Source organism: Anolis sagrei, chromosome 2 (genome assembly GCF_037176765.1).
Source record: "Anolis sagrei isolate rAnoSag1 chromosome 2, rAnoSag1.mat, whole genome shotgun sequence".
Taxonomy (NCBI): Eukaryota; Metazoa; Chordata; class Lepidosauria; order Squamata; family Dactyloidae; genus Anolis; species Anolis sagrei.
Window position 1 is genome coordinate 26,893,852 of NC_090022.1, and position 13,794 is coordinate 26,907,645.

Sequence of the window (13,794 nt, forward strand, 5' to 3'; positions counted from 1 at the left end):
TTGGCAGAGGCAGGACTAGGAATAAGGTATAAACGTCTGAACTGCCTTCTGTAACTAAACCCCTTCAACGGTTGTTTGATGTATAGTTGGGGTTGGGAAGAGCTTGTGGCATCCTTTATATTGCCCACGATGCCTAGTGTGGCAGGATGTCTGAGGCTGCTAATGGAAGAAGAATGGGAAATGGTCCAGCCTAGCTTCTTCTGACAGAATTTGTTTATGTACTTTTTAAAAGCCATATTGGATATCAAATGGGTTTTTAAATGGTTTAATTGGATTTTCTACCTATGTCATTGCATTTAGGCCACCCAGAGATTTAAAATCAGGGCAGGCAATTACATTTAACATTTTAAACAAAGCAACCCACTTTGGACCATTACAGATTTAAGGCTGCAAACTTACTTACATGCACTTAGAACAAAGTCCCATTGAGACCAGTGGGAATCACTTCCAGGTCAATACACCTGGGACTCGGCTGCCTATCAAATGTGAGCTGTAACCGTTCTGGTCTGGAAGAAAAACTACTCTAAATGCTTTGCTACTGTGGGACTGTGAACCCTGAAAGCTTGAAAAATCTAACCCAGATTTCTTCTTCTACCTATTGCCATGTCAGAATGGATTGGATTCAAAGATGTAAATATTATTTGAATACAGATGCCTCTGCATTGCATAATTAGTGCAGTTTGACACCGCTTTAACTGCCATAGCTCAATACTATGAGATTGAGCTCCTGTGGTGCAATGGGTTAAACCATTGTGCTGCTGAATTGCTGACCTGAAGATTTGCTGAACTGCTGACTTGAAGGTTGGCAGTTCGAATCTGCGAGACAGGGTGAGCTCCTGTCTGTCAGCCCGAATTCCTGTCAATCTAGCAGTTCGAAAACATGCAAATGTGAGTAGATAAATAGGTACCGCTTTGGCGGGAAAAGGCAAAGAGAAGCTCCAAGCAATGTATTATTATTATTATTATTATTTTACTGACACAAAAACACAGTAAGTTACAGAAAACAAGATCTATTTGCTGGATTTCACATCACAAAATCACAAGTCAAACACTTCCCAAGCGTCTAGGACTGTGTGGTGTATTTTCGAATGATGCGCACAGATCCAAGTAAAGTGGCCTTTTCCAGTTGATAGATCGTGATTTTGTCAATGTTTATTGTTTCCAAATGCCACCTGAGAACTTTTGGCATGCCACCCAGTGTGCCGATCACCACTGGGACCACCTGTACTGGTTTATGCCAGAGCCTTTGCAGTTCGATTTTGAGGTCTTGATAACGGCTGAGCTTTTCCTGTTGTTTTTTTCTCAATGCGACTATCACCTGGTATGGTGACATCAATAATCCAAACTTTTTTTCTTTTCCACAATCGTGATGTCTGGTGTATTGTGTTCCAAAACTTTGCCAGTCTGGATCAAAAGGCCCACACTAGTTTTGTGTGTTCATTTTGCACAACCTTTGCAGGTTTATGATCCCACCAGTCCTTTACTATTGGCAGGTGGTACTTATGACATAAGTTCCAATGAATCATTTGGGCCACAGAGTTGTGCCACTGTTTGTAGTTCCTCTGTACAATTTTCTTGCAGCAGCTGAGGATATGATCAATGGTTTCATCAGCTTCCTTGCACAGTTTGCATTTTGGATCATCAGCTGATTTTTCAGTCCTGGCCTTAATAGCATTTGTTCTGATGGCTTGCTCCTGGGCTGCAAGAATCAGGCCTTCTGTCTCCTTCAGGGTTCCATTTGTGAGCCATAACCAGGTCTTCTCCTTATCAAGTTTTCCTTCAATTTTGTCAAGGAACTGCCTCTGCAATGCTTTGTTGTGCCAGCTGTCAGCTCTGGTTTGGAGTGTGGTTTTCTTGTACTGATTCTTTGTCTTCTGTGCTTTGAGATGGGTGCCACCTTGTTGTGATGGGGAGCTTAACTGCTCCGAGGATGCTGAGAGCTGTGCTGGTGGTAGTGTAACTACCCGCAGGTCCAACCAAGTCAGAGAGGTCTCAGCTGAGGAGTGGAACTAAGAGCACCTATCCATTAGCATTATGGAGAAACAAACCAAATCCAAGTCTGTAGTGGCTCGGTCGACACCCAGGATAAAAAGAACTGCGGTGGATGCTGCTGATTCTGAACATCCATTGACAAGTGGGCTACAGAATCAAAATACTAATGAACAATCACAGAAGCGGGAGAAATATACAATGCCAAAAACTGCGCAATAATAATAATATTCAACAGCCAGCAGAGTGTCTGCTGTGGACTCATCTTGTTGTGTTTCAAATTATTATTATTATTATTAGTAGTAGTAGTAGTAGTAGTAGTAGTAGTAGTAGTTTAGTGAGGCACCAACACTCTTTCGCAGAGAAAGCTAAATTATTTGTAAAATTTCAAGTCCCAGGATTCCACAACATTTGAGTCAGTGCAGATAAAGTGATGTCAAACTGCATTATAATGTAGGTTCACCGCTAGGACTCAAAATCTCCCTAATCCAACATGACTACTAGCCATGCTGGCTAGGGGATTCTGGAAGTCTTAGCCCAAAAACTATTTTTTTTGAAAACATAATGGAAACAAATTTATAAGGTTAGCACTGCAAATGTTGTCAAATGCCATCTGCGGCCTTTTATAAGGTTAGCATCACAAAAAAAGTTTTGTTGTCAAATGTCATCTGCAGCCTCCCCTTGCCTGCCAGCCATTCTGTTGCTTGCCTCAGAAAGATGGAGCAGCAAGAGGAAGCTGTGCCCCTCCTTCAGGTACCTTCCCAACTATTCAGGAGACTATCAGAACCAAGGGGGAGGTTGTGAAGGCCTTGTAAATGAAGGCAGTCAGGAAGCTGTACCTCTCCATCAGGTTGACCATTTCAGCCTGATGTGTGGGAATCGTATGCAATTCTAATACACCATCAAATCTAATGCACACAACACTTTTGGCTGTGTAATTTAGCCAAAAAAAGGTGCACATTAGATTTGAATAAATATGGTATTGTAATAATAATAATAATTATTATTATTATTATTATTATTATTATTATTTGTATTCCACCCTATCTCCCCAAAGGGACTCAGAGCGTATTCCAGCATATATGCAGACACAAGCAAACATTCAATCCCTTTGAAACACAATGAAACACAAATACACAGACAAAGACAAAGGCTTCCCCTTTCATCTCTGGCTTTGGAGGCAGTGTTCATCTCTATTTCCAAGCCAAGGAGTCTCTGTTGTCCATAGACACCTCCTGAGTATGTAGCCGGCATGGGGCACTCTTTTACCTTTCCACTGAGGTGGTACCTATTGATCTACTCACATTTGAATGTTTTAGAACTGCTATTTAGCAGGAGCTGGGACTAACAGCAAGAGCTCACCCCATCTCACGGATTCAAACTGCCAACCTTCAGGTCAGCAGCTCAGCAGTTTAACCTGTTGCGCCACCACGTCCCCAGTAAGAAACCAGTAAGAGCTGGTTTCAAGTGTATTGATGACAAGGATTCTAATAATCCAGTATTGGAGAGGAAAAATTAAGATGCTCTAAATTTTGATCTTTTAAATATAATATCTTAGTGAGTAATTTTAAGTCAGTGCAAAGTTAACAAAAAACAGGTCCAAGAGAAAAGGTTATTTCAATGTTTGAATAGCATTAATAATAACAATGATTGCTGGTTGGGATGGCTGCGTATTACCCACAGTAACATAGGCAGTATGCCAAAATACCCTAAAGGCACCAGATCCTGACTGATCTTGGAAGCTTAGTGCTTAAATGGGAGGCCCCCAATGAAAACCAGGTGCTATGGGCTGTATTGACAGGGTGCTGATATACATTTCTGTTGTTGGAAATCTTGAAATGGAGTTATTCCAATGTCCTGTTTGCTGGTTTCCCATAGGCAACAGGTTGGCCAGTAGATGAACAGAAGGCTGGGCTAGATAGACTCTTGGTGTAACAAGACTCTCGTCGCACACATACATTATTAATAGATAAAATGACAAAATAATGATATTGTGGAATTCAATTGGGATGATCTGCTGGAAAAGCTGGATCAATTTGTGACAATTGTCCAACAAAGACAAGAAAATATTGGAGAGAAAAGACCTTAACACCAATCGTATGATTGATAATATATATTATAAGATGCCAGTCTTTTAAAGGCACGCTGCACAAAAAAATTAGGGTGAGTGGCACCGCTGTCATTGTTCCTGACATATTCCCAGATCATATGTATTTATAATGCATTGCTAATAAAATACTTTTAAAATAGTAATAGCTGATGGGGATGTTGTTAGATTGTACTGTTGTACATTTGAGCGCCTAGTGCATGATTTGCAGGCTCCTTTGGATTAAAAAATACATCTTAGGGGAAGAGTATGCCAATCTATATTTTAATTGGCAACCACATTGTTTGGAAAACCTTCATCGTGAAGATGAAAGCTCGGGCTGTCAACTGATTGAAGATATTGTAGTTGATTAATAATCAATAGCATATAAACAGCTTCAGTAGTCTCTGCTCCCACAGTGTGAGCTTGGCTTTTTCCCAACTTCACAATTTAGACAACTAATGTACAATATATCAGCAAGGGTTCAAAGACTGGTAGAGCCATCTGTCTTGCGGTGCTCCTATGTTTCAAACAAGCTGTGTCCCCTTTATGAGAGAAACTGATATATAGCGGTCAAAATGTTATACCAAAATATTGCAGACCTACCAAGCCAGGGGTCCTCAAACTTTTAAAAAAGAGGGCTAGGTTACAGTCCTTCAAACTGTTGGAGGGCCGGATTATAATTTGAAAAAAATATTAATTCCTCTGCACGCTGCACATATTTTATGTGTAGTGCAAAAAACACTTAAAAACAATGCAATAATTAAAATGAAGAACAATTTTAACAAATACAAACTTATTTGTATTTCAATGGGAAGTGTGGGCCTACCTTTGGCTGATGATATAGGGTTTGTTGTTGTTGTTGTTGTTGTTGTTGTTGTGTTGTGTGCTTTCAAGTAGTTTCAGACTTAGGTTGACCCTGAGCAAGGGCCGGATAAATGACTTTGGAGGGCTGTATTCGGCCCCCGGGCCTTAGTTTGAGAACCCCTGTACTAAGCCATGAAATTCTCAGTGCATGCTTTGGACTAGTGGTTCTCCCTTTCAGTCGGATAAAGTAGGAATGGTAAACCACCTTGAGCATACATATTAACAGCTAACTGTCCTTTGTCCAGAAGCTGACCACTTGGCATGCCTCTGGTGTCGCATGAGAAGGTCCTCCATTGTTCATGAGGCAGGGCTCCAATTGTATTGTAGTAGGTGGTCTGTAGTTTGCACTTCTCTGCACTCGCATGTCATGAACTCCACTTTGTAGCCCTATTTCTTAAGGTTAGCTCTGCATCTCATGGTTGTGACCCCAAGGTTGTGCCAGTCAGCTTTCCTACAATATTATTTATAGCACCACTTTTTCCTTGATATTCAAGCAGTGCTTCTTATAAGTCAGAGCACAGTCCAGGTTAACTCCCAGTTATTTGGGTGTGCTGCAATGCTCCAGTGGAATTTCTTCCCAGGTAATCCCCAGAGCCTGAGATGCTTGTTTGTTCTTAAAATGAAAAGCACATGTCTGTGTTTTAGATGGTTTAGGAATCAGCTGGTTTTCCCTGTAACAGGCAGGAAGAGCACCTAAAGCTTTGGAGAGTTTCTGTTCAACCATTTCAAAGCTTCCTCCTTGAGTGGTGATGGCACAATCGTCAGCATAGATGAAACTCTGTCCCTTCTGGCAGTAGCTGATCATCTGTCTAAATGTTGAACATTGATGAAGCAAGCACACTCCCCTGAGGCAGGCCGTTCTTCTATTTTCACCATCTGTTTCTCTGGCCCTGGAACTCATTTAAAAAGCTCCTGTTTTGTAGCAGATTTCCTATGAAGCGGATGAAGTGGTAGTCCTTTATGATATTACAATTTTTTCTCAGCAGAAGATGATGATTTGTGATATCATATGCTGCTGACAGGGCTATGAAGACAGCTGCTGTAATCTGCATTATAACTGTATTCTCAATTCGCTTCTGACACGATAAATACATAAATAGCATATTCGCAGAAAGGTAGAATATATATGTGTTTGGGAAGTTATGGGTGTTCTTTTACCTAGGTATAAGTTCATTTTTGACTGATTTGTAATGTTTAAAATCTGTAACACAAATCCTATTAGGAGTGGCTTTCAGAACTGAGTATGTTTAGCTTGGAGAAGAGAACGTTAAGAGGGAACATGATTGCCAGGTTTAAATATTTGAAAAGATGTCCTATTGAGGAGGGAACAAACTTATTTTCTGCAGGAAAAGAAATTCCATCTAAACATTAGGAAAAAAAACTCCTGAGTGTAAGGGGCTGTTCGGCAGTGGAATATGCTATCTTGGAGCGTGGAAGAGTCTCCTTCTCTGGAGGTTTTAAATCAGAGGTTAAGCGGCTGAAAGGGGAAAGGAAAGAGCCTGAGGCTGTTCGGAATTGTGGGAGTTGAAGTCCAAAACACTTGGAGGGTTGAAGTTTGCCCATACCTGGTGTAGATGCACCCCTGGTTAAGTCACTTTTCTAATATTGTTCTATTTATGGGGGAGAAGGAGCCACAAGTTCAGTAATACGCAACCAAAGGTCGAAATACTGTGGGATTTTGGGAGCTGTAGTCCAAGAGAGTCACATTTCTGAAACTCTGCACAGGAACAAATTGCATTTGGAATTATACATTGAGGGATTGGGAGGAGATTTAGAGCGCAGAGAAAGCGGAGGCGAAGATCAAGCGTTTTCCTGTTTCTCCATACCAGATTGCCCATCCCCAAATTTCCTTGCCTTAATAATAATAGACCCAGGGGGGTACACTGTTATTACTACAGATTTTAGCATTAAGTCTCAGGTATGTTGTGGGTGTGATGTGGAAGGTATTAGTGAATGCATGTGTGCATTTGTAAAAAAGAGAAATTCAATTACATAGGGAAACTCGTGGGTTGGAATGGGTAGAAATGTGTACACTCTTTTCACTAATGTATTATTTTGACATCTGTCCTTGCAGTTGTGATTCTCTACATCCAAGGAACTGCAGACAAGGAATGGCGAGAGGTGAGGAACCATCCTCTGCATTAATATATAGTTTCCCTTGCATGTGTTATACCAAGTCTGGAAAGATCAATCTGCTTGGAATTTTTTTTAGTAGCACAGATTATCATTGTCGATAAGTTCTAGTTCTCTTCTGGTAAATTTCACCCATGAGCTGCCAGCTGTCTGCTGTTCTTCTGGTCCAGTCTAAGCATCTTGTCCAACACCTTGCCTCTGAAGACTTGAATCTGGTCTTTAAATGCCCAAATGCAGTGGGAGAGGGTATAGATATGGTTTTCTTGAAGCCATGCAGGAAAAAAAGCCCTTTGGCTCCTACCAGGTCATGAGCATCCTAATTCCTGAGAATTTAGGGTTAAAACTTCACACTTAGGGATGTCCCCTTGTGATGTAAAGGAACACTTTGGACGGTACACATCCAACATCTCCTTTTTCATTGTTACTTTTAATGCAGAGGCCGAATGCCCATCACTTAGAAGTTCTTCATGGCACATTCTGCATTGATAGAGTGTTGGACTAGATGGCCTTTTGGGTCACCTTCCTGTTATATGATTCTTTTTTTACCAGAGTGATGTTACAAGGCCTCTGGTGATCTAATCCAGAAATATTAAACACCAAATTGGAAAAAACAGGTCTAATAAATAAGGAAAAATTATGTGTTGTCGAAGGCTTTCATGGCCAGAACCACTGGGTTGCTGTGAGTTTTCCAGGCTGTATAGCCATGTTCCAGAAGCATTCTCTCCTGACATTTTGCCCAAATCTGTGGCAGGCATCTTCAGAGGTTGTGAGGTCTGTTGGAAACTAAGACAAGTGGGGTTTATATATCTAACAGATATTTCCAGACAGGAAACAATCAGGGCCAGCTAACACCTCCCAACAAGGGATTCTACCAGGCAGAAAGCAGCCAGGCTTTCAAGCTGCAAGGCTATACAGTGCAAATCAAGCTGCCCAATTGCAACATTCACACTTGCCCTGGACATTCCACAGATATAGAAACCTAATTTACCTAGTTTCCAACAGACTCCTCAACCTCTGAGGAAGCCTGAAATAGATGTGGGTGAAACGTCAAGAGCGAATGCTTCTGATGTTTCACCTGCCATACAACCCAGAAAACTCACAGCAATCCAAGGAAAATATATACAAACACACTGCTCGAGGCAGTGTTCTTGCTCCTGAGTACCAGAATAGTTTGGTTAACTAAGTATAGTAGAGCTTCGCTTATCCAACATAAATGGGCCAGCAGAACTTTGGATAAGTGAATATGTTGGATAATAAGGAGGGATTAAGGAAAAACCTATTAAACATTGTACAGAAGTGTTTATAATAATATGCTTATAACTGTATTTATGTTTGAATTGGTTGCCCTAAGGCTGGAGCAGCCTAGCTGTGAGAAATGTGTTACCATGGAAACGAGGCAGAAGAGGAGGTGGGAGGAGCTTAGAGAGTGAAGGTTTTAAAAAGTGACAGTTAGAGTCAGTCAGGGGGGAAGACTCTGAGAGAGCAGCAGAGTCAGGAAAAAGACTCTGAGAGAGCAGCAGAGTCAGTTTTTAGACTCTGAGAAGTGAAGAGGTGAAGAGTCAGGTTTTAGTGTTCGTGAATAGTAGAGATTTCTTCAGCTAGGAAGCTGAAGGGGAAAACCTTGTTAGTTGCTTTAGTTAGAAAGAACTAACATAGGCTTGTTAGGATCGCCAGTCAGGAGGGAGACTGGAGAACTGTGATGTGATCAAGTATAGATCAAACAGAAAGACTATTCATTGCAGGGAACACTGGTTAATAAAGCGCTTCACCACAGCAAGAGTTCATAAGTTGTAACATCGAAAGTCTGAATTGTATCGCAACCAAGTTACATGTAACCATCAAGTATTTGCCAAGCTTAACATCTTCATACTGCAACCATACGCTTTGTTTAAAAATAAACTTGTTCTCTTTGGTTTTTAAAACTGCCTCATCTCCATTAATTTTACGTTCTGTGCACCCACTCTACCAAAATTACCTCACAACACAAACAGAGCCTTTAATACCAGAGCCTTTTACAAATTAGTGGCTCTTCTCTCTCCTAAACCTAGGCGCTTCCTCACGTGTTGGTAGCGTCTCTCTACAATTGGGTGGCAGCTTCATTACCAGTGGCGGAGGTTCTTTACAATCATCAAATTACGTTATGATTTTAAGTACCAAAACATCAAATTACATTATGAAATTAAGTACCAAAACATCATGTTTTACAACAAATCGACAGAAAAAGCAGTTCAATACACTGTAACATTTTATAGTAATTACCATATTTACCAATTTAGCACCAAAACAACAAAGTGTATTGAAACAGCTGTGGATCCGGGCAGGAGGCAGACCACCTTGGATAATACAGAACACTGGGTGAATGAAGGTTGGATATGTGAGACTCTATAGTAGATGTGCTCCTGGGCATTAGTCCATTAACAGAAGATTTGGTACTAGATGCAAAACACACAACAACAACAACAACAACAACAAGGAATAGCCATTCAACATAATTCAGTAAACTTTTGATCAAACTAATAAAATGCACATGTGAAATGACAATATTAGATCAGGTGGGCCTTGTAAACAAAGTAAACAAAAACATGTTGAACCTTCTAGTGTCCAACTGAAGGCTACTTCCAAAGTACACCCAATTATGACCATTTTCTTTCAGTATTCCCCACTTTTCATATAGTTCCCATTTTGGTGGCCAGACTTCTAGATCTATCTATTTAGTTTTCTTTTAAAATGCTTGGAATGACTAACAATGACTATCTGCTTTTACCTTTGCTCTCTGTTTTGCTCTTCATGCATGAGGGATTCAGAGGCTGGATGGCCATCTGTCGGGGGTGCTTTGAATGTGATTTTCCTGCTGCTTGGCAGGGGGTTGGACTGGATGGCTCATGCGATCTCTTCCAACTATGATTCTGGAAACAGCAGGTGTTTATTTGGCCTATTGTAGACAGGCCTACAGTAGAATCAGCAAGAGCAGAATCCCATTCTTTCCCAAGTCAAGCTCTATTACATTCTTTACTACAGGCAATGCTGTTGCAATCTCCCACCAACAATCTGTACTTCTCCAGTACCATCCTCCCAATTCCAGTGTTGTTAGAGAATAGCTAGTTAGTTACGTAGGGGGTGAGGAGGAAAGGGAAGATGGGCTTGAATAAAAAGATGCTAAAAGACATTCACTTTCAGAGGCGTTATCTTTTGAATGCCTGTACTGGAGATATCTAGCAAATCGAATCCTAGTGGATTAACTACATTATTTTCTACTTCCAGCAAGAAGCAGCTTCTGCTGTTTCTTAACTTTTTTAAGGGAAACATTTTAAAGGGAAACATATTCAACATATTGTAGCCTCAAGAAGATACTTTTTATACTTCTAGTATTTTGCCCAGGCATCGGCAAACTTGGGCTCTCTAGGTGTTTTGGATTTCAATTCCCATCATTCCTAACAGCCTCAGGCCCTTTCCTTTTCCCCCTCAGCCGCTTTAAGCGGCTGAGGGGGAAAAGGAAAGGGCCTGAGGCTGTTAGGAATGATGGGAGTTGAAGTCCAAAACACCTAGAGGGCCCAAGTTCACCCATACCTGATTTAGCACTATGCTGTTGCCTCTTTAACTTTTTTCTACATTTCTCTTTCTGCTTCTTTCTCTACTCTTTCCAAGTTTGGTCGCACAGAAGTGATTGACAACACACTAAACCCAGACTTTGTCCGGAAGTTTGTCCTCGACTATTACTTTGAGGAGAAACAGAATTTGCGCTTTGATGTGTGAGTTGATTCTGCTTGCATGCTGTCTTTCCTCTGCTTCTGATCCCAACCTTTTCTTGTGTCCATCTTTCTATCCTGTTCTCTAAGGGCAATTCCAGACAGCACTAAAACATGGGTTTTAAACAGAAGCCAAAAATCCCGGGACTTTAGAAGAGGTCCACATACAGACCTGTTGCTCCCAGGATTTCTGCCTCTGTTGTCCAGACTTGATGCTTTGTTGTGAGATTTAGAGGCTCCCAAGTTGGCTGCCGCAGGATTTCTGCCAGAAGCTTCAGTGGTTTTTAAAACCCTCAAGATATGCACGTATGCGGAGAATCACTGCAGCAAATCATTGCAAAAGTTTCATCTGTTGTCCAGACTTGAAACTGTGCCCTCCAAACGTTTCATGAAGTATCTGCCACACAAACAAAGTTTGCAGGATAGGACCACTTCTGTCCAAGTCAGTACTGCACAAACAGGAACACACACTTTCAAGCCAGGAACAGAACTTTGTAATTATTGACACTTTTTAGAGCCTGACTGCCTGGCCATCTGTCCAAACAGATTTGGTTGTATACTTGTAACATCAAAAAATAAGGTGCTGTTCCTGGGTTATACATGGCTGTTCCTGATTGCTCTCATTGTGAAAAGATAACATTGACGAAGGAGGCACAACTTTGTTCTGGCCAGAGAAAATGTGCCCTCCATACGTTTCATGAAGTTTCTGTCACACAAACAAAGTTTTTGCCTTCTATTCAAGTGTTGCCTTATTTTTAGGGACTGACCAATCAGGAACAAACATCTAAAACCTGGGAACAAACCCAGATTTAAAAATTCCATGACTTCCAATTGTAGGGACATACAGACATGCGAAGATCGGCATATTTGGCTCAAAACGGCAATATTCCCACACCTGGGAATTTTTTGCCTTTTCTAGCGATTCCTTCAGTGTTTCCAGCGAATGGCATCTGGGACCCTCCCAGGAAGCTCCTGGGATAATGGTACTGTCTGGATGGGCCCTAAGTCATCAAGGTTGAAGTGCAGCTGCTCCTCATTTCATCCTATTCACACTCCCAAGGCAAGCACCTAAAAAACAGACAGCTGTTGGTTCAAATCAATAATTGTTCAACGTTTCATTTCCACCAGCGACAGGTCTTGTGCAAAGTTAATGGATCTTACACAGTCAAGGCCAAAATGTCCCTAAATCCTTTGCATTACAATAGAGGCAGTTTGTAATAATATATCCTTGCTGCAAAAATCCATCTACACTGCCATCAACTATGAGGATGGCAGCTTTGCTCAGAGATAGCAGCGAAGGGGTAGCTGGAGTGGCAACTGATATAAATGTTGTGTTGTCGAAGGCTTTCATGGCCCAGGTTGATGAACCAACCTGGACGCAGCATATTATTTGAGAACATAAAAATGCTGAACCACTCCAACAACCATCTTGCCAGACTACACAGAGAAGCCATTGAAATCAACAAGCATGTGGACAATTTCAACAGAAAGGAGAGAACCATGAAAATGAACAAAATCCTGCTACCAGGATTAAAAAACTCTAAAACCAAGACTGTAAATAAAGAGCAACACTCAGAAAATAGGGGAATTCCAGACAGGAAACAATCAGGGCCAGCTAACACCTGCAAACAGAGGAGTCCCTCAGGCAGGAAGCAGCCAGACTTTGAAGCTACAAGGCCATTCAATGCTAATCAAGGTGGCTAGTTGCAACATTCACACTTGCTTCAAGTAGAGAAGAGTTCTTTCTCCCACCCAGGACATTCCACAGATGTATAAACCTTGCTTGCCTAGAAAATAAAGAACAACATTAAGAAAACGGGAAATCCAGACAGGAGACAATCAGGGCTAACTAACACCTCCCAACAAAGGATTGCCCCAGGCAGGAAGCTACCAGGCTATTCAGTGCTAATTAAGCTTACCAATTGCAACATTCACACTTGCCTCAAAGAGACAAGAGTTCTTTCTCCCACCCTGGACATTCCACAGATATATAAACACTACTTGCCTAGTCGTCAACAAACCTCACGATCTTTGAGGACACCTGCCATAGATGTGGGCGAAACGTCAGGAGAGAATATTTCTGGAACATGGCCATACAACCTGGAAAACTCACAGCAAGCCAGCAATATAAATGTTCTTGCCAATCAAACATACCTGGCCCAAGTACGCCATTATTTGCCTACTCTCTACATTCTTCATTGCTCCTGTTCCAGAAAGCAATGATGAGCTATCGACAACTTCAAGGATGTTTAGTAGTCAAAACAGTAATGTATTTTCCTCTGTGCTTTTCTAGTTACAATGTGGACTCCAAGACCTGCAACCTGCCCAAGCATGTGAGTACAATGTCCACCTCTTCAAGCATCTCCAATCCACATTCATTCACAAGAGGTTTTGTTACTGAGTCAGGGTTCACAGTACCCAGTTAGCTGGAAAGCTGCTACCATTGAAGAAAGATAAACATTTTGTGTTTTTTATATGGAGCTCCCTCCCCCAAGTGGCCACCAGGTAATGACCATTTTCTCTTTGAATTAGTCCATGTTTGTTAATATGCTAAAAAGTTTTCAGAGCAAAGAAACAAATTTTTCTTTGCAAATATCAAAATACAGTAAAAACCATTATAAAAACAATTCAACATTTAAAATGTAATATAAAAAGCAAATATATCTGTAAAAACAAGATTCTTGGCTTCTCCTTACTAAAATTGTTGTCCAGTTGCATTGTCAGTCATTCCATATATTTGTTTACATCTAATTATTCTCCAGTAGAAAAAGCTTGCTCAAAGAGCCAGGTCTTAACCATTTTGCAGAATGTTAGAAGGGAGGGAGCTGATCCTATATCCCTGGGGAGGGCATTCCATAGCCGAGGGGCCACCACTGAGAAGGCCCTGTTTCTCATCCCCGCCAAACACATCTGAGAGGAAGGTGGGATTGAAAGCAGGGCCTTCCCAAACAGGAACCCCTTGAGCTCTGGAAC

At 41.3% G+C, this 13,794-nt stretch overlaps 1 protein-coding gene across 1 annotated transcript in view; it reads left to right on the forward strand.

The window, feature by feature from the left end:
- The window catches only part of CPNE9 (copine family member 9), a 91,694-nt gene that overhangs the window by 42,574 nt on the left and 35,326 nt on the right, over window positions 1-13,794 (forward strand). Inside the window, exons 3-5 of the mRNA XM_067463412.1 lie at window positions 7,017-7,063; window positions 10,721-10,824; window positions 13,115-13,154. Coding sequence (XP_067319513.1) covers window positions 7,017-7,063; window positions 10,721-10,824; window positions 13,115-13,154 — 191 coding nt within the window. The remainder of the gene's footprint in view (window positions 1-7,016; window positions 7,064-10,720; window positions 10,825-13,114; window positions 13,155-13,794) is intronic.